Source organism: Staurois parvus, unplaced genomic scaffold (assembly GCF_062004578.1).
Source record: "Staurois parvus isolate SC_StPar_1 unplaced genomic scaffold, SC_StPar_1.0 ptg001723l, whole genome shotgun sequence".
NCBI classification, from domain to species: domain Eukaryota; kingdom Metazoa; phylum Chordata; class Amphibia; order Anura; family Ranidae; genus Staurois; species Staurois parvus.
Window position 1 is genome coordinate 51,256 of NW_028319519.1, and position 20,676 is coordinate 71,931.

Consider the following 20,676-nt stretch of genomic DNA (forward strand, 5'->3'; position numbering starts at 1 on the left):
AAATGTCAGTGTTGCATGACCGCTTAATTGTCGTTTTAAAGTGAGACAACATTGAAAGCTGAAAAGTGACCTGGATAGGAAGGGGGTGAAAGTGCCTGGTATTGAAATGGTTAAACATGGAGTTAGGCTTTAAGATATGAGAGACATCTGGTGATAGAATCAGGATTAGTTGGCAGGATTCATGTACAGACGATTGGAAATGGGATTTATTGTATAACGTATAACTTACTGCTTTTTTGTTGATATTTTATTACTTCTTTAATAGGTAAAATCTCTCCGTGGACTGGCCGTTTTTATTCCCTCCTGGATCCGTCTTACGCCAAGAACAATATTCCTATCATTGCGTCCGTTTCGGAACATCAGCCAACCACCTGGTCCTCTTACTACTTTGACCTGCAGCTCCTCGTGTTCATGTTTCCAGGTTAGAGAAATGCTGCGCTCTTTACTCCGTAAACAGAAACAAAACCGGGAAGGCTTGCTGAACTGCATTGTGTTCTTCTTTCCCTTGTAGTGGGTCTGTATTACTGCTTCAGTAATCTGTCTGATGCCAGAATATTCATCATCATGTATGGTGTCACCAGTATGTACTTCTCCGCTGTCATGGTAAGAACTATGTCCAGGCCTATAACATAATGATTCCTGACTAGGCCATTTTTTTTGCTGTTCGGAACTGTGCTATTTCAACTGGTAATTGCGCAGTCGTGCAGTGCTGTACCCAAACTAAATGTATGTCCTTTTTTTCACACAAATAGTGCTTTCTTTTGGTGGTATTTGATCACCTCTGCAGTTTTTTATTTTTTTGCGATATAAACAAAATAAGACCGAAAATTAAAAAAAAAACAAACAGTATTTTTAAATACTGGTTATAAAATATATCCAGCAAACCCATGCCCTATAGTAGAAGTACTGCTGCAGGGCTGCGCAAAATCGTGTGTGTGTGTGTGTGTGTGTGTGTGTGTGTGTGTGTGTGTGTGTGTGTGTGTGTGTGTGTGTGTGTGTGTGTGTGTGTGTGTGTGTGTGTGTGTGTGTGTGTGTGTGTGTGTGTGTGTGTGTGTGTGTGTGTGTGTGTGTGTGTGTGTGTGTGTGTGTGTGTGTGTGTGTGATTTTGCATTTTCAGGTAGGGGGCTGAACAATACAGATCTCTCCCCTGTCAGCTCCTGCACACACTGCTTTGTATGGCTCTGCATAGCAAAGCCATACAAAGCAATGTGCTTACAGTGTAAAACACGGCAAAAAGTTAGCCTTCTGATCACCCCAGATGTTAACCCCTTCCTGCCCAGCGCCATTAGTACAGTGACTGACAGTGCTTTTTATTAGCACTGCTCACTTTATTGCTATCACTGGGGATGTGAGTGACACCAAGTCAGTTCCCTCCAGTGTTAGATTGCCCGCCTCAGTCCCTCTATAAGTCGCTGATTGCCACCATTACTAGTAAAAAAAAAAAAAAAAATTCCAGTATATATACCGCCATTTGTAGTTGCTATAACTTTCATATAAACCAATTTACACGTATTGGGATTTTTTTTTTTTTTTATTGGACATTTTTAATTGCAAAAAGTCAAACATTTTTTTTTATTTTCTCAAAATTGCCAGTTTTTTTTTTTTTTTTGTTAAAAAAAATAAAAACCGCAGAAGCGATCAAATACCACCTAAAGACAGCTCTATTTGTGGGGGAAAAGGGCATAAATTTGGGTGCAGTGTTGCATGACTGCACAATTGTCAGTTAAAATAACAGCAGCACCGTCTCACAAAAAAATGGCCTGGTCAGGAAGGGGGGTAAATCCTCTGTGGGGCAAGTGCTAGAGGCTTGTTGATGTTATACATCAATGGATACGTTGAAATTGATCCCTTTTCCGTACAGGTGCGTCTGATGCTGGTGTTGGCCCCAGTTATGTGTATTCTGTCCGGTATTGGGGTATCTCAGGTGTTGTCTACGTATATGAAGAACCTTGATATAAGCCGTCCTGATAAGAAAACAAAAAAACAACAAGATTCAACGTATCCAATTAAGAATGAGGTATGTTTTTCTGACATATGGTTAATTCAATATTTTAAAAGGTGTCTTGGAAATATTATATATATGCAACTTCTATTGTAATAATGTCAGTGGTTCCAAATTAATAAGTACTGCAGTAGGGAGCAAACGCCAGAAGGTACTCAGCATCTTTGTAACTATATGTTGTTTGGTGCACTTGGGTTTTTATTTTTTTTTTTAACCTGCTTACATAAGAATCACAGTAATATTATCATTGTAAGTGGCTTTAGGAATGTATGTGCTAGAAAAGTTAGGATAATGCCGCCGACTATACATGCTATCGTCTTTAAGTGCCCGGTCATACCAGTGCGATTTGCGAATTGAAATCGCATCTAATAAATGTGAATGTCAGTGTCTTAACATGTGCAATTTGCTGCAGTGCGATTTCTACAGTAGTTCTTGCGTTACGTTTTTTGCAGTTTTGTTGCAATTTCACATACATAAAATATAATATAAATTGCACTGCAAATTGCAAGAAATCGTTGAACATTTTCACAAGTAGCAATAAAGTCTTCAGAAATCGCACCTAATATTGCACACAAATCAGTTACATAGTCTGGCTGAAAAAAGACAAAAGTCCATCCAGTTCAACCATTTAAAAAAAAAAAAAAAAAAAGTTATAACCCTACACCCACAGTTGATCCAGAGGAAGGCAAAAAAAAAACCCCAGCAAAGCATGATCCAATTTGCTGCTTCAGGGAAAAAAATTCCTTCCTGATCCCCCGAGAGGCAATCGGATATTCCCTGGATCAACTTTACCTATAAATGTTATATCCGGTTATATTCTGTGTATCTAAGAAAGAATCCAGGACTTTTTTTAAAGCAATCCACTGAGCTGGCCACAACCAGTCTATTCCACATTTTTACAGCTCCACTGCGCTACTTTAAATTGCAGCGGTGTGACTAAAGTAGAAGTATAGCCAAGGCTATTTTCACAGTTCATTCTGCACTCCTGTGACCCGTTTTCAGCCAACGGTGGGTTAAAGTACACCGTCAGCTGATGTCACAGAGCAAGTGTAGACCTTGGAAATATCCAGACAATATAATCAGGATCTGCCTAACAGCCCAAGCCAACAGCTGTCTCAGCCTCTCAGTAGACACCACTGGGAGACTGAGCCAGCCGCTCCCGTCCCCACCACAGCCCACCACTTCAGTGAGCATTGGAAGGGCAGAGCAGAGAGCCGGTAACCGGCAGTTACAGCTCTCTGCTCCGAGTTCAGTGCAGAGCTGATGGGGGACAGATGCAGCATCGGATCTATGCTGCATCCACCTAGGTGAGTACATATTTTATATTTTATTTTTCCACAACCCCATACTTCTCTTTTAACCGGGAATAATAGTATAGCATGGTGTTTTCCTAAAGTGTGTCCCCTTGATGATACAATCCTCCTTGTGGGGTGGTATTTTGCTCAGCCAAAAAGTTAAAGTGAACCTGAACTTAAAATTCAAAGATTTCTCATCTTATAGGAATATCCAGAAAACATAACTGTGTCTAAGCAGTGCCCTGAAAAAAGTGACCTTTTGCCTTGAGTTCCTCCAAAAATATAACAGTGTAGTTTCTTTGCCTAGACGCCCATAGCTGTGTGTCCGCAGTGTGAACTCCTCTAAGGCATTGTGCTTCTTACTGCCAGTTTGCATGACATTTGGTGATATCAGTACTGAGCTGCTTGCTGGAGAGGAAGCTGTTTCCAAGGACCTCTAGTGCAAGGATCTCCCTGCTTTTGATTAATCTGTTAAGGGGATCTGTGCTTTCTGATCCACTTACAATGCTTCTTGAATTGTATCACACTAGACTTATTCATTAAAAAAGTAAGAATAGATTAATAGAATATTCCTTATTATAAAATGTCACTTAGACTACTTTGTGCTACTTTGGAATACATTTTTGATTTTTCCTGTTCTGTTTATTCCACAATTTGAAAGCACTTGTCACAAGCATTCTGTTTATTTCTCATCGGTGGTTGGATTCCTTCCTGTGTTCTAATGCAGACCTCTTCTTTTTTTTTTTTGACTGACAGGTTGCCAGTGGTATGATCATGGTCATGGCTTTCTTCCTGGTCACCTACACATTCCATTCCACTTGGGTCACCAGCGAAGCGTATTCTTCCCCTTCTATCGTGTTGTCTGCACGTGGCGGGGACGGGAGCCGGATTATCTTTGACGATTTCAGAGAAGCCTACTATTGGCTGCGACACAACACGCCAGAGGTGAGGGGTGGTACTCTGGTATGGATTGATGCTTTTGTGGTGTGGAAAAAGAAAGGGAGTTTGAACACTCATTGTAAAATATTCAGCGGGAAAAAAATACACTTTCCCTTTTTAAGCTTTTATTGGCATTAGGTTGTGACAGATGATATGTTGGATATGTCAGCACAATTATTATTAAATATACAGGATTTATGGCGCCAACAGTTTGCTCAGCTCTTTACAATATAATGGGAGACAATACAGCAACAATACAAGAGGGTTAGGAGGGCCCTGATCCTGGGAGCTTACAATCTAAGAGCACAATACGCTACTAAAAGATTTTACACTTAGCAAAATCATGGTTTGTTGGGCTTCGTAAATAAAATAAAACTATGTTCACTTCAATGAACCAATCATGTGCTATTAATAATCCTGCTTTTACTTCCTTGCATGAATGGGTATTTAAAGTGATATTAAAGATTGTTTGTTTTTTTTTGTTATACTTGCCTGTTCTCAATCGTTTTGCACAGAGCAACTCCAGTCCTCCTCTTCTTGGGTCCCCTACGGGTGCTCCAGGCCTGTCCTCCCTGCCTAGTTCCCTGCTATGGGAGCTCCCTAGCTGCTCTGTATGTCCATTCACAGTCCCCGCTATCTCCTCATTGGCTGTGATTAACAGTAGCCAATGGCTACCGCTGCTGTCTCAGCCAATGAGGAGGAAGAGACCTGGGAGAGGCTCTCTTGCACATCGCTGGATCGAGGGGGAGCTCGGGTAAGTATTAAGGGGGAGCTGCACCTAGGTTTTTTATTTTCATGCATAAATGTATGAAGGTAAAAAAATATTTGAGCCTTTACAAATACCTGGAATTCATCTTTAAACAGTTACATTGGTCAAAGCTGGATATACCATACCTGACCAATGCTCCTTAATCGGAGTTCTACCTGAAAAAAACAAAAATAAAAAATAAAAGTCAGCAGCTTACAAAAACTGTAGCTGCTGACTTTTTAAAATACAGACACTTACCTGTGCCCACTGTGCATGCTAGGAGAAGCGCTGTGCTTAGTGACTGTGCTTAGTGAATGGCCCCGTCTTCTGGGACCGGTCACGTGTCCCAGAAAACTACTACGGGGAGGGAGGGGGGAGGACAAGTTCCACTTCCGATCGCCTAGGCGATCACAGCGGAAGTGGGAGCGGGTACCTGTCAAATTCGGGTACCCGCTCCCCAAAGGTGCCAATCCTTAATGGGAAGCAGGGGGACAAAGGCTTAAAGCAGAACTTCCCCTTTTGGGTGGAGCTCCGCTTTAATGAATGCAAGCTTTGATGTCACCGCTCCACCTCTCTGCCTTGTCCAAACAGAGAGCGCTTTTCATTCATTCAGAAAATGCAAATTATTCTCTGAAGGACGCGCATGCCGAGCAGACGACGACCTGTATTTTGTTCTCCATGCACCAGGCTGGCCACTCCTAGCGGTGCTGCTAGCGTTGTCTGCTTCAGCAATTTCCAGCTTCCAGGGGCTTCGGCCAGGTATGGTATATACATAGCTACATTGATCCAAGCTAGCCCAATGTAACCATGTACAAAAGAAAATGCCTGCCTAGAATTCTTTAAAACAGCACAAGTTCGGCTTATTTACCATTATTTGCTTTACTAACATAAGTGACTGTACACTTGGAAAAGGTATTGTTCAATTTGGTTTAAAAAAAAAAAAAAAAAAGTTTTCTTCACCTAAAGGAGAAGTAGGGCCAAAGCTCTTAGTTGTGCACCCCTGTGACCTGCTTTGAGCCAACCGTGGGCTAAAGCCCACTGTCGGCTGACGTCACGGAGACGGTCCAGGCTCTGCAAAGATCCCTACAATGTTGTCCGTATCCACCAAGAAGCCTGACCTGCAGCAGGCTCCCCCACCCCCTCCACAGCCTGGCGCTACATTGAGTGCTGGAGGGGGCTGTGCAGAGAGCCAGTGACTGACAATCAGCAGCTCACTGAAGACAGAGAACTAAACAATGTGTTTGATCGCTCTTTTCTCGTTCTGGGAGGCAGTGGGGGAACAGCTACAGCATCGGGCCAATGCTACATCCAACTGAGTATGACTGACTGTTTTAGGGGTTAAAGAAACAAAAAAAAAAAATCCTGGTTTTTATGCCCTTCCTGCTTTGTTGGGTATTCAAAGTGAATGCGTATTTGCTATCATTCACTTTGTAAGGTGTACAATCTCTCTACTCCTTTAGTAAATCAACACCTATGGCTTTGGCAATCACTGAATTTATAGCTAATTTGCTGTGTTGTCTTTGTCTTTTCAGGATGCTAAAGTCATGTCATGGTGGGATTACGGGTACCAGATTACAGCGATGGCCAATCGAACAATTCTAGTGGACAATAACACTTGGAATAACACGCACATTTCCAGAGTGGGCCAGGTGAGTTATGTGCGCTTACATGGACTCTGTTTAGTCTCTTATGGGAAGTGGGTAAGCTGTCAGTTATAGGGGTTTATTTACTAAAACTGGAGAGTGCAAAATCTGGTGCAGCTCTGCATGGAAACCAGTCAGCTTCCAGGTTTTATTGTCAAAGCTTAATTGAACAAACTAAAGTGTTATGATTGTCTAGTGTGGTGATATTCAAGAAACAGAAGTGGATCAGAAAGCACAGATCCTCTTAACCTCCCTGGTGGTAATCCCAAGTGTGACTCGGGGGTTAAATTTCAGTACCAAAAGCAGTAACCCCGAGGATTACTCTATAGCGCTTCTCCTGTGATCCCCGATGTCCTCCCGCTGTGTCCTCCAGCCATGTCCTCCGGTCGATGCTGGCATCCGTCTTTCCGGTTCCCTTCCCTACGAGCGTCGGGACACCGGGGGGCAGAACCGGCGAGAGAGTCAAAAAAGTAAAAATATGACATACACGTAATACATTGTAATCTGTTAGGATTCCATTCCTGTATCAAACCATTTCACATACATTTTGTCCCGAGTGCTTTGTCCTGCGCCCTGCCTGCATTTTTACTGTTCTTTCTGCCTGGAAACTGAGAAACGTCCATGGCGTCCAAAAAGCATCCCTTTAGGTCAAAATCAGTTTTAGACCGGCTAGAGAACAGCGATAGTAAATCAGAACCACTTGCAGAATTGAGCGATAATGATTTGTGGGGGAAATTCCTCATCAGACACTGAAAACGATTCTGCGGCTGAGCTCAGCGATGTGCCAACTTGCCGCTTTATTTCAAATTTCAGTGTTTTTGGTTTGATTATATTATTGAATTGCATTTATTATTATATTTTTTATAATTTATGATTTCGGGTTTCATACTTTATCATACCCGGGATGTTTACTAGACTCTCGTTTGGACAGATTTAAGTGAGTTATTCCTGAGAATTACAGGCCTACAATATAAAACAACTAATTTCCATGCAAAACAATGTACTGCTTTGACTTTAAAAAATATTAACATAATTAGGCTGCCAGGGAAGTTAATAGATGAAGTAAAAGCAAGGAGATCCTTGCATTAGAGGTCCTTGGGTACAGTTTCCTCTCCAGCAAGCACAGCAGTGCACAGCTCAGTACTGACATCGCCAAATGTCACACAGACTGGCAGAGAGGCACATGGGTTGATTTACTAAAACTAGAGAATGCAAAATCTGGTGCAGCTCTGCCTAGAAACCAATCCGCTCCCAGGTATGGTGTTTTTTTTTCTGTTTTGTTTTGTTTTTTTGGTCAAAGCTTAATTGAAGAAACTGAAGTTAGAAGCTGATTGGCCACCACTAGATCTCACACTTTCCAGTTTTAGTAAATCAATCTCATGGTGTTATGTACTAGTTCCAGAGACACATGGCTTCATATAATAGGTTTGGCTTAAGTGCCCCAAAATAGGTATTGATTGAAAGACTTGAAATGGCTACTTCCACCACACCCCAATGTTTGCCATGTGACATTTATTTATTTCAGGTACTTGTATAGCGCTATCAATTTACGCAGCACTTTACATATATATTGTACATTCACATCAGTCCCTAACCCTCAAGGGGTGTACAATCTAAGGTCCCTAACTCAGATTCATACATACACATACTAGGGACAATTTAGACAGAAGGCAATTAACCTACCAGCATGTCTTTGGAGTGTGGCAGGAAACCGGAGTACCCAGAGGAAACCCACGCAGGCACAGGGAGAACATGCAAACTCCAGGCAGGTGGTGCCGTGGCTGGAATTCAAACCAATGACCCGAGTACTGCCAGGCGGAAGTGCTAACCATTTAGCCACTGTGTGACATTCTCTTTTAGGGTCCCTATGGCAGCCATGCACTAGTTAAAGAGATTGTAAAGCCTCAACTTTGTTTTATTAAAATAACAACCATGTGATACTTACCTGCTCTGTGTAATGGCTTTGCATAGAGCAACCTCAAACTTCCCCTTCTGGAGTCCCCCGCCGGTGCTGCAGGTTCCCTCTCTTTGTGTGCCACCCATAGCAAGCTACTATCTATTGGGGCATACCTGCAGACTCGCTCCTGAGCCACCCTGCTCTCCTTTGACACAGACGATGTGACCCTGCCCCCATCTCACCTTACACCATTTGATTGACAGCAGCAGGAGCCAATGGCTTCTGCTGCTGCCCAAGTCTGAGAAAAGGAAGAGAGAGGAGAGAAAACTGCAGCTGGACACAGCACTGGATTGCTGACAGGCTCAGGTAAGTATTTAGAGGGGGACGGGGGCAGGAAAATGGTTAGTGGGGTGTGTTTATCTTAAGACAGTGATGCAGTCAGGTGAAAAACACTCAGCCATTAGATCCACTATAACACATGCAAGTACTGGAAATTATTTTGAATGTCGATAGGGATTTGCATGTTTAGATTTGGCTGGTTGGTGCCTGTTGCTTGTGTAACTACTTGTATGCTTTCTGTCCTGCAGGCAATGGCATCCACAGAAGAAAAAGCCTATGAGATTATGAGGGAGCTGGATGTCAGTTATGTCCTTGTTATATTTGGAGGCCTTACCGGATATTCTTCAGATGGTGAGAAATAAGTCTTTAACCATTAGCCACCCGGCCTATAGCCATTTGGCGGCGGCAAAAATGCATCACTTCCCCCAAAAAAATACTGATCACTTCCTCAAAGTAGTACAATGTTACTATGGTAACATTGTACTACTTTAGTCATAGTAAAATATGAAAAAAAAAAATCTTAAAAAAAGTAATAAATTAAAAATAAAAAAAAAATATATATATTTTTTTTTTCATACTGTCACCAGTCAGTGTCCCTGTTCACCGCCATGCCAGTTATATGATGAGGCTGTACTGCACTGGTGACAGTATGTAAAAAAAAAAAATAGTAAATAATTTTTTTAATTTTTCCGAAAAAATTATGACAAAAAAAATACAACTTCAAAAAACTCGCCATTCCTCTTATGAAGTACGTCGGACTGTCTACTCTGCAAAAAGGGGTCATTTGGGAATATCTGTACTGTTCTGACATTTGGGGGATGTCTGTACTGTCCTGACGTTTGGGGGATATCTGTACTGTTCTGACGTTTGGGGGATATCTGTACTGTCCTGACATTTGGGGGATATCTGTACTGTTCTGACATTTGGGGGATATCTGTACTGTCCTGACATTTGGGGGATATCTGTACTGTTCTGACGTTTGGGGGATATCTGTACTGTTCTGACGTTTGGGGGATATCTGTACTGTCCTGACGTTTGGGGGATATCTGTACTGTCCTGACATTTGGGGGATATCTGTACTGTTCTGACGTTTGGGGGATATCTGTACTGTTCTGACGTTTGGGGGATATCTGTACTGTCCTGACGTTTGGGGGATATCTGTACTGTCCTGACATTTGGGGGATATCTGTACTGTTCTGACATTTGGGGGATGTCTGTACTGTTCTGACATTTGGGGGATGTCTGTACTGTTCTGACATTTGGGGGATATCTGTACTGTTCTGACATTTGGGGGATATCTGTACTGTCCTGACATTCTTGGACCTCAAGAAATTAGATTGGCCGTCAGTACTTCAGGATTGATCAATATTCAGATCTATCCCATAGTTTGTGAACTCTATAACTTTCCTACAAACTAAATAATACATCCTAATTTGGGTTATTTTCACCAAAGACATGGAGCAGAATACATCTCGGCCTAAATTTATGAAGAACAATTATTTATTTGCAAACTTTTTTATAACAGAAACGAAGAAAAACGTGTTTTTTTTCAAAATTTTTGGTCTTTTTTTGTTAATTTAGCAAAAAATAAAAACCCCAGCGCTGATTAAATACCACCAAAAGAAAGCTCTAGTTGTGTGAAGAAAATTATAACATTTTAGTTTGGGTACAATGTTGTATGAACGCGCAATTGTCATTCAAAGTGTGAGAGCGCTGAAACCTGAAAAATGGCCTGGGCAGGAAGGTGTAAAATTGCCCGGTATTGAATTGGTTAACATGATTGTAAAGCTTCATATTTCTTTTTATTAAAATAAGAAACATGCCATACCTGCTCTGTGTAATGGTTTTTCACCCTCTTCTGGGTTCTCTGCTGGTTCTCCTGGCTCCACCCACTTGCTGAGTGTCCCCTGAGCAAGTTGCTTGCTCTGGAGGCACTTGTGCATACTCACTCCTAAGCCCTGCTTTGTGTGTCCGTAAGATACACAGAGCAGGACTCGCCCCTGCTCATTGTCACTGGCTCTGATTGACAGCAGCAGGAGCCCATGGCTTCTGTTGCTGTATCTGAGCCAAAGAGGAGCAAAAGAGCCAAGAGAGTGTGGGCTCTCGTGCACATCGCTGGATCAAGATCGGGCCACGGTATGTATTTAGGTAGGCTATGAGGCAAGCTGCATATAGAAGGATTTTGACCTCGATGCATAGAAGGCAGTAAGGTGTAAAAGACCACCTGCCTTAACGACCACTTTTAAACCCTTCCAGCCAGGGGGGTTGGCCTCTTATACGTTGGTAATGCATAGGCTTCCTGACTGATTCAGTGATCATGTGATGGGGAACCCATCTTACCGACTCATGATTGTCAACAGCGACTGCACAGTCACAGTGCTTGGGGGCACCAAGCAGAAAACCATGGCAGCCGTGTGTGTGTTTTCATGTACTTGTATAGCGCCGTCAATTTATGCAGCACTTTACATATATATATTGTACATTCACATCAGTCCCTAACTCACATTCATACATACTAGGGCCAATTTAGACAGGAGCCAATTAACCTACCAGCATGTCTTTGGAGTGTGGGAGGAAACCGTAATACCCAGAGGAAACCCACGAAGGCACAGGGAGAACAAGCAAACTCCAGGCAGGTGATGCCGTGGTTGTGATTCGAACCGACGACCTGAGTACTTCCAGGCGGAAGTGCTAACCATTTAGCCACTGTGCTGCCCATATATTTTATATATATATATATATATGGCACCCCCATGCATTTGCATATATGGCCGGCGTTGAGTTAAGAAATCATAATGCAACATCTTGGTGGCTCTATATATATATATATATATATATATATATATATATATATATATATATAATTATTTATTTTGGGTTGGAAGGGTGGCTTTTTTTTTTTCTTTTCTTTTTTTTTTTTAGATTGTTTGTAGCTACAGCTTGTATCTAAGTTTTTGTAGCTTGCAGTGGGAAGAGTTGTGGAGGGGGTTCGTCTACCCCGCCATTATTTTTAGTTTTGTGTTGGCCTTGAGATGAGTTGACTTCATCAATGTGTTTTTTACTTTCAGATATCAACAAATTTTTGTGGATGGTGAGAATCGGTGGCAGCACAGACACGGGAAGACACATTAAAGAACATGATTACTACACACCGACAGGGGAGTTCCGCGTGGACCGGGAAGGCTCCCCAGTTCTTCTTAATTGCCTTATGTACAAGATGTGCTATTATCGCTTTGGCCAAGTCTACACAGAAGCCAGTGAGTGTCCTCCATACGCTTTCCTTCTCCATTGGTATAATAGCGTCATCTTTCTGTCAGGTCATTTGGCTTTAATGGTGATAATATATACAAGGGTTAGACCAAAGAATGGAAACACAACATGATTTGCAGGTGTGAAAGTGACAACATGTTTCGTGGTATTATTTCAGGTACTTATATAGCGCCGTCAATTTCTGCAGCGCTTTACATATATATTGTACGTTCACATCAGTCCCTAACCCTCAAGGGGGGTACAATCTAAGGTCCCTAACCCTCAAGGGGGGTACAATCTAAGGTCCCTAACCCTCAAGGGGTGTACAATCTAAGGTCCCTAACCCTCAAGGGGCGTACAATCTAAGGTCCCTAACCCTCAAGGGGTGTACAATCTAAGGTCCCTAACCCTCAAGGGGCGTACAATCTAAGGTCCCTAACCCTCAAGGGGCGTACAATCTAAGGTCCCTAACCCTCAAGGGGCGTACAATCTAAGGTCCCTAACCCTCAAGGGGCGTACAATCTAAGGTCCCTAACTCACACATACACATATACACAAACTAGGGCCAATTTAGACAGGAGCCAATTAACCTCCCAGCATGTCTTTGGAGTGTGGGAGGAAACCGGAGTACCCGGAGAAAACCCACACAGGCACAGGGAGAACATGCAAACTCCAGGCAGTTGGTGCCGTGGTTGGGATTCGAACCAACGACCCCAGTACTGCCAGGCGGGAGTGCTGCCCATTTAACCACTGTGCTGCCCTAAAAGTGGAAGTGATGTAACATTCTTTTGCTTCCGCTGTGTGATGCGACACCTAGCTAGCAGGTGGGAAGCCTCACTTTCCTCACTCATTGCATGCACTGCTAGTAATACGGAGTCATGTCGGAGCTTACTGAGCTTCAAAGAGGGTAAATTGTTGGTGCCGCTTAGCTGGTGCCTCTGTGACGGAAGTTGCCAAATTTTTTGCCAAGTCGCCAGGTACAGTATCAGAGGTTCTGGCGGTATATACACTTTCCAGGAAAACGCTATCTAAGCATAAACATGGTCAACTGACCGAAAGAAACAAAAGGACATTGCGCAGGATTGTGACCCGGAATAAGAAAACAACTGCTGCAAAAGTGACTGCAGAGCTCAATCTCAGTCTTCACAGGACTGAGATTGAGCTCTGCAGTCACTTTTGCAGCAGTTGTTTTCTTATTCCGTGTCACAATCCTGCACAATGTCCTTTTGTCTCTTTCGGTCAGTTGACCATGTGACCACACCTATGCTCATTAGATGACCTTTTTCTGGAAACTGTATATGTCGTCATAACCTTTGATGCTGTACCTTGTGACACAGCAAATTGACAACTTCAGACACAGAGGCACCAGCTAAGCAGCACCAACAATTTGCCCTCTTTGACGTTCAGTAAGCTCTGACATGACTCCATACTACTAGCAGCGCATGCAGTGAATGACACAAGTGAGGTTTCGCACCTGTTAGCTAGGTGTCTCATCACACAGCAGAAACAAAAGAATGTTACCTCACTTCCGCTTTCAATGCAAAACATGTTGTCCCTTTCACACCTGCAAATCATGTCATGTTTCATTTGTCTAACCCCTGTGTATCAGTCATTACGGACTGTGGATGTGTAGTTATATTTGCTAGTAATCTACCCTTTTTTGCATTGGATGAAGCCTACATATTATAAATTGAATGTGACGATAAAGTTTGCATTATTCCAAACGCCATATTCTCCAATTTTTGTTTTTATTCTTTAAACTACAGAGAGACCTCCAGGATATGATCGGGTGAGAAATGCTGAGATTGGAAACAAAGACTTTGAGCTCGATGTTTTGGAGGAAGCCTACACCACTGAGCACTGGCTTGTTAGGATATACAAAGTATGTGTTTTTATCCTCAAATTCTCCCATTATCTTTAAACTAGAAGTGTTAAGTGGTCCTTGTGGTTTGTAAACCTTAGGCCATACTACAAGTGCCAAAGGATTGCATGTTCCTCTACATCAGTGGTCTCCAAACTGTAGCCCGGGGGCCGGACACAGCCCTTTGCTTGCTTTTATCTGGTGCTTGGGGCACTTTTTCTCCCACTGATGCAAGGCCCTATTCCTCCCACTGACACCAGTGATGGGGCACTGTGCCTCCCACTGACACCAGTGATGGGGCACTGTGCCTCCCACTGACACCAGTGATGGGGCACTGTGCCTCCCACTGACACCAGTGATGGGGCACTGTGCCTCCCACTGACACCAGTGATGGGGCACTGTGCCTCCCACTGACACCAGTGATGGGGCACTGTGCCTCCCACTGACACCAGTGATGGGGCACTGTGCCTCCCACTGACACCAGTGATGGGGCACTGTGCCTCCCACTGACACCAGTGATGGGGCACTGTGCCTCCCACTGACACCAGTGATGGGGCACTGTGCCTCCCACTGACACCAGTGATGGGGCACTGTGCCTCCCACTGACACCAGTGATGGGGCACTGTGCCTCCATCACTGACACCAGTGATGGGGCACTGTGCCTCCCACTGACACCAGTGATGGGGCACTGTGCCTCCATCACTGACACCAGTGATGGGGCACTGTGCCTCCATCACTGACACCAGTGATGGGGCACTGTGCCTCCATCACTGACACCAGTGATGGGGCACTGTGCCTCCATCACTGACACCAGTGATGGGGCACTGTGCCTCCATCACTGACACCAGTGATGGGGCACTGTGCCTCCATCACTGACACCAGTGATGGGGCACTGTGCCTCCATCACTGACACCAGTGATGGGGCACTGTGCCTCCATCACTGACACCAGTGATGGGGCACTGTGCCTCCATCACTGACACCAGTGATGGGGCACTGTGCCTCCATCACTGACACCAGTGATGGGGCACTGTGCCTCCATCACTGACACCAGTGATGGGGCACTGTGCCTCCCACTGGCACCAAAAAACAAGACCGACAATTTTGAGAAAAAAAAAAACAATATTTGTGACTTTTTGCTATTAAACGTGTGCAATAAAAAAATGTAAAAATTAAATTGTCATAAATTTAGGCCAAAATGTATTCTGCGACATGTCTTTGCTTAAAAAAAAAAAAATCTCAATATGTGTAAATTAATTGGTTTACATGAAAGTTATGGCGATTTTATAAATATATACACACACACTAATAGCAGCGATCAGCAACTTATAGCGGGACTGCAACAGTCATTCATCCCCAGTGACACCAATACAGTGATCAGTGCTAATAAAAAGCAATGACATTGTACTAATGGCACTGAGCAGGAAGGGGTTAACATGTTGGGTGATCAAAGGGTTAACTGTGTGCTGTGTTTGTTGTTTGCTAACAGTTCTTCCCCCTGTCGTTGATGCTTGGCAATCACCGGGCACCGGCGAGTAATCACTGGCGGGGACCCGGTGACTGTCGGCTGCTGCCACAAATGGCGGTGAGGGTAGGGCACACGGGCCCCCTACCCAGAAATGCAAAATCACGTATATATACATGATTTTGCACACCTGTGCCACCCTGTAGCAGTATATCTTGTTTTTTTTAAACCAAAATAACAAACATGTTCTACTTACCTGCTCTATGTAATGGTTTTGTACAGAGCTGCCCCGATCCTCCTCTTCTCAGGTCCCCTGCCAGCGCTCCTGGCCCCTCCTTCCTGCTGAGTGCCCCCAGGTCAAGCAGCTTGCTCTGGGGGCACCCAAGCAGACGCACTCCCGAGCTCCCGCTACTGTCATAGCCAATCAGGAGTAAGAGTCCCTAGAGAGCTGAGGCTCTTGTGGCCATCGCTGGATCGAGAGGGGGCGCAGGTAAATATTAAGGGGGGTGGGGTTTGCTGCACAACGAAGATTTTTTTTTTTAAAAGTAAAAAAAAACTTGAGCCTTTAGAACCACTTTAACCTGTGTGTTGCCCATGTCCCTACAAACCAGCAGGTTCACCTAATATTCACCCTCCAGTACTGTACTGTTACCTTCTCTTTGATTCCATTGCTGCGGCCAAAGGAAACAAGAAAGGCAGTGTTTGTGTATGCGGGCTGGGAACCCTTATCTATGTGACAGCCCTGGGTGCCTGAAAAGACGACCTCGAGCACCAGCGCTGTCACAATAGGTAGGTACGGCCAATCCTTAAAAACCTGGGAGGCATGTTTCTCAAAACTGGAAGTACCACTGTTACCCGGTACCTGAACAGAACAGCTGGAGAGCATTGTGTGCATGCGTGCGTACGTACGTACAGCTGAACAAGGCAAAGGAGAGTCCATCCCCCACACTAAAAATTTTTGTAGTCTTCCATAATCACTTTTCGGTGCTGTCTTGCTTGAATAACATACTTACAAGCCCAACAGATCCAGCATTGTCCTCTTTGTGGGTGCCATTCTCTTATGCCAGATTCTGTCCCACACCGCCATCTTTCTTTTCTGGTTGTCAGCAAGTGCCCACCCCCATCCCATTGATGTTATCTGGCGCCATGTCTGTTTAGCTATTCCTCCTGCTGTAGCGATATCCCTTATCCAGGGAGGCATTACTTTCTTCTGTTCATAGATAGAACAATATGGACACAGCGACAGATCTCTGCCTGCACATGTGAGAGATCTGGGACCACCCTTGTGTACATATTCTATAAATGGGGGAAGTAATGCTGCCTGGGATATGTGAGGATGATATTCGAGGAGGCTGCAAGTGACAAAATGCCATTCTTGCCTACAGCAAGAAAAGCAGATGGGGGGGCAAACTGAAAAAGGGAAAAAATGTAAAAAATTAAATTAAATTAAAGTTCATATTTATATATATATATATAGTGCAGCAACATAACTTCCTTTTTTCAAAACGCAATAAAACCCATTTTATGAATCAGAATTGTTTTTATTGTCTTTAATAATGTAGGTCCATATCTAAAGTTCTGTTTTACACAGTTTTGAAAATCATATCAGGTAGGTGACGCCCCCCATTGTCCATACACTGAATAAGTGAATTCAGACCGGTATGGGAACATGTTGGAGGAATTTGTTTTTCCACAACTTGATGAATTGGACTTAGGGGACATTTGGTTCCAACAGGACGGAGCAACGGCTCACACTTCAAGAGCATCAATGGCTGTTTTAAGGGAACACTTCCCGGAGCGCCTCATCTCAATAAGGGGCGATTTGGAGTGGCCAGCCCGCTCCCCCCGATTTGGCCCCTTGCGACTTTTTTTTGTGGGGTTTTTTGAAATCCCGCATTTATGTAAACCGTCCAAGGACCCTACAAGACCTGAAGGCCAACATCCGCGCAGAAATTGCCAACATACCCGCTGCTATGCTGGTAAGGGTCATGAAAAACGCCAGAAATCGGCTTATTCAGTGTATGGACAATGGGGGGCGTCACCTACCTGATATGATTTTCAAAACTGTGTAAAACAGAACCTTTAGATATGTACCTACATTATTAAAGACAATTCTGATTCATAAAATGGGTTTTATTGCGTTTTGAAAAAAGGAAGTTATGTTGCTGCACCCTGTATATATATATATATATATTTTTTTTTTCAATTTACCTTTTTCAGTTTTGCCTCCACCCCCTCCTTCTATTCTCACCTAGGCAAAAATGGTGTTTTAGTCTCCTGCAGCCTGCGATATCAATGTTGCATACCCCAGGAAGCATCACTTCCTCCATTCATAGAACAGCAGATGGGGATTAGACTGCAGCAAAATGTCAGTTTGGAGTGAAGCTCTGCTTTATGTGAACCTGTTGATATGCCACGCGTGGCCAAAGCGTAGATTCACGTCAATGTATCTGAAGGAGGAACTGTTGTAGCATCCAGATCTTTTCTTTGATTCTGCCACACTGAGCTAGAGGGAGAATCTATTTGTGGTCAATGCAGTTTTATTCTACTGTCATACTGTACTGATATTAAGCTGTAGTGTCCGCAGACACCCTCCTGTGCACCTCAGAGAACATTTCAGTGAATATTATAAAATGCTTATTCAATATAATTCTAAAATCTGACAAGTTCTGAAATTCTCACCAACAGGTGAAAGATCTGGATAACCGCGGATTATCACGGACATAACGTTGCCTTCAGCTTTAACACAAACAGCACTGAAAGAGCCCTTGCCTGTGAACCAGAATTTTTTTTTTATACTGTTTCTATTGACAGGAAGAATGGAACTTGATTGGCCGCGGTGGTGCACCGCTCGCTGTCCATGCGGAGCAGAGTGCTTTTTACCAATATGAATGTGTTGCCAAATGGTTGAAATTGTGGTTTAAACTTTATGGTGGTCAATTAAAGTTGGGGATACAAATTCTGTTTTCATTTTTTCTTTGTCTTGGGAGAATTGATTTTTTTTTTCTAGGGCCCCCATGGTTTAAGGGATATATTACATAATCTCACTTTGTTTAGGTTCTGGAAACCTACATGTAGTTACTTTGATGTATCTGAACCCCTTGGCCTTTTTTAATGGTATTGGCAGATTAATCACATAGACAGATTTCAAGGTAGGATTTGCTGAATAATCTATATCAATATGATATTCAGACACACATGCTGCTGCAATGCATTCCTTTTATTTTCTAAAGTCACATAAATGGATGTGAAGTTAGATGGACTTTGCCTTAATGACCACCATTTTCTCATTTACCCCCCACTTTCCTCTTACAGCAGCTGTGCTGGGTGGTCTATGCAGTTCAATAGGCACCAGAGTAAGATTCTGCCGCTCTTAGTAATGTAACAGACCTGGTCAGATGTTCTCCGTCTGCCTTGCGGGTGCTTGCACTGAGGGGTGTGGCTTATACTCAGCTCTGCCAGTACAGGGCACTGCAGCCTGAGAGCCAAAAGCAGCATTTTGACATGGTAGAGGAGGGTACAGGATTATAAACGGATAGAAGGGTGTGAGGTCAGTTGGGATTTAAAGTACATTTGTGCTAGAGCCCCCATAAAAATAACATGCTTGAGCAACTAGTGGTGTGTGGTCAGGGGCAGCTAAATCCAGGTCTTAATCTTGGCTGTGGTGTCAATAGTGGCATGTAAGACTGCGAGACCTCAGACACAAGTTAGATATAATAACATTTGGGTAATGCATGGTTCAGGGAGTACGATTGTAGGCAAGTCCTCTAATGAAATTGGAGACTGAAGTTTACTTGCGCCTTCAAACACAGTGAGGGTGAGAGGTATTCTGAGATATTTGATATAAGGCTTGGGTGGATTAAAAATTTAATTTGGTGTCCAGCCTCTTACGAAATTTGATTTGCTGCCCAGCCTCTTACAAAATTTGATTTGCTGCCCAGCCTCTTACGAAATTTGATTTGCTGCCCAGCCTCTTACGAAATTTGATTTGCTGCCCAGCCTCTTACGAAATTTGATTTGCTGTCCAGCCTCTTACGAAATTTGATTTGCTGTCCAGCCTCTTACGAAATTTGATTTGCTGTCCAGCCTCTTACGAAATTTGATTTGCTGTCCAGCCTCTTACGAAATTTGATTTGCTGTCCAGCCTCTTACGAAATTTGATTTGCTGTCCAGCCTCTTACGAAATTTGATTTGCTGTCCAGCCTCTTACGAAATTTGATTTGCTGTCCAGCCTCTTACAAAATTTGATTTGCTGTCCAGGCTCTTGCAGGTATCCCAGAGTCTCCTGCCTTCCTCAATGAACCAGAAGCCCAGATGTGTAAATTGGACAATATAATTTTTTTGGGGAGGTTTCTAAATGCTGGATTGAAAGCCTGCTTTTTTGGTTTTTTTTTTTAAGGTTTTGCTCTGATTCTTGATGTCTTGTAGTGTGGACATTTGCCATTTTGTTTAATACACCATTCTTAATTAAATATTTCCTTCCTGACACTCAAATCTGCAGTTTCTGTAACAAGTCATGTATCGGGTTGATTCCGTTCTACTGAGCGGTCTGCATTCTCAAATCAATCGGTAGAAGATGATTTTAGATTGTAAGCTCTTAACACGCAGGGCCCTCTAATCCCTCTTTATAAAATGGAGGGAGACGGGACAGGTACAATACAAGAGGGATCAGAGGGCCCTGATTGTTAGAGCTTACAGTCTAAAATCTCCTTCAGTCTGATCTGTTGAGCAGTGTGAAAGATTAATGTTGCAATATATTGATGTACAAAGTGCCTACAAATATTGGGACGATTCGGAGACTGTCCATATCTTCTGGAAGGAAACAAAACAAACCACTCCAAATAATATGAGAATCATCTTGCTCATGGGCCAGCCTGAGCCTATTCATGTATTGCCTCCGCCCAAGCAGCGCACAGCCTGTCATTGACATAGGTGACTGGTACATCGGACTGCAAGGCGATACTACTGACACTGCACCTGGGTTGCCCAGATCTACTTCTACTTGCAATTGGAGCCTTTTAGATTATAAAATGGTTGAAGGATTTCACAAACCAGTTTTGGCAAAATTTCTTTGTACAGTTTAAGTTCTAAGTCTGGGACGATGGACTGATTTCAAGTGCATTTTGGATTATCACATAACTAGCATTATCTGGGCCTCCACCCCAGTTCATTTTTTTGATAAGGCTCCCAGTAGTGCATTCCAACACCTCAGATGGCACTGCCGGGTTTCAAGGAGCAGC

The 20,676-nt window shown here is 43.3% G+C and overlaps 1 protein-coding gene across 1 annotated transcript in view; it reads left to right on the plus strand.

Moving 5' to 3' along the window:
* Positions 1-18,395, plus strand: part of STT3A (STT3 oligosaccharyltransferase complex catalytic subunit A) — a 48,125-nt gene extending 29,730 nt beyond the window's left edge. The window contains exons 10-18 of the mRNA XM_089663580.1: positions 266-421; positions 512-603; positions 1,862-2,017; positions 4,054-4,242; positions 6,517-6,633; positions 9,112-9,214; positions 11,932-12,120; positions 13,879-13,994; positions 18,125-18,395. Of these exons, the coding sequence (XP_089519706.1) occupies positions 266-421; positions 512-603; positions 1,862-2,017; positions 4,054-4,242; positions 6,517-6,633; positions 9,112-9,214; positions 11,932-12,120; positions 13,879-13,994; positions 18,125-18,163 (1,157 nt within the window). The 3' untranslated portion in view covers positions 18,164-18,395. The remainder of the gene's footprint in view (positions 1-265; positions 422-511; positions 604-1,861; positions 2,018-4,053; positions 4,243-6,516; positions 6,634-9,111; positions 9,215-11,931; positions 12,121-13,878; positions 13,995-18,124) is intronic.
* The last annotated feature ends 2,281 nt before the right edge of the window (positions 18,396-20,676 follow it).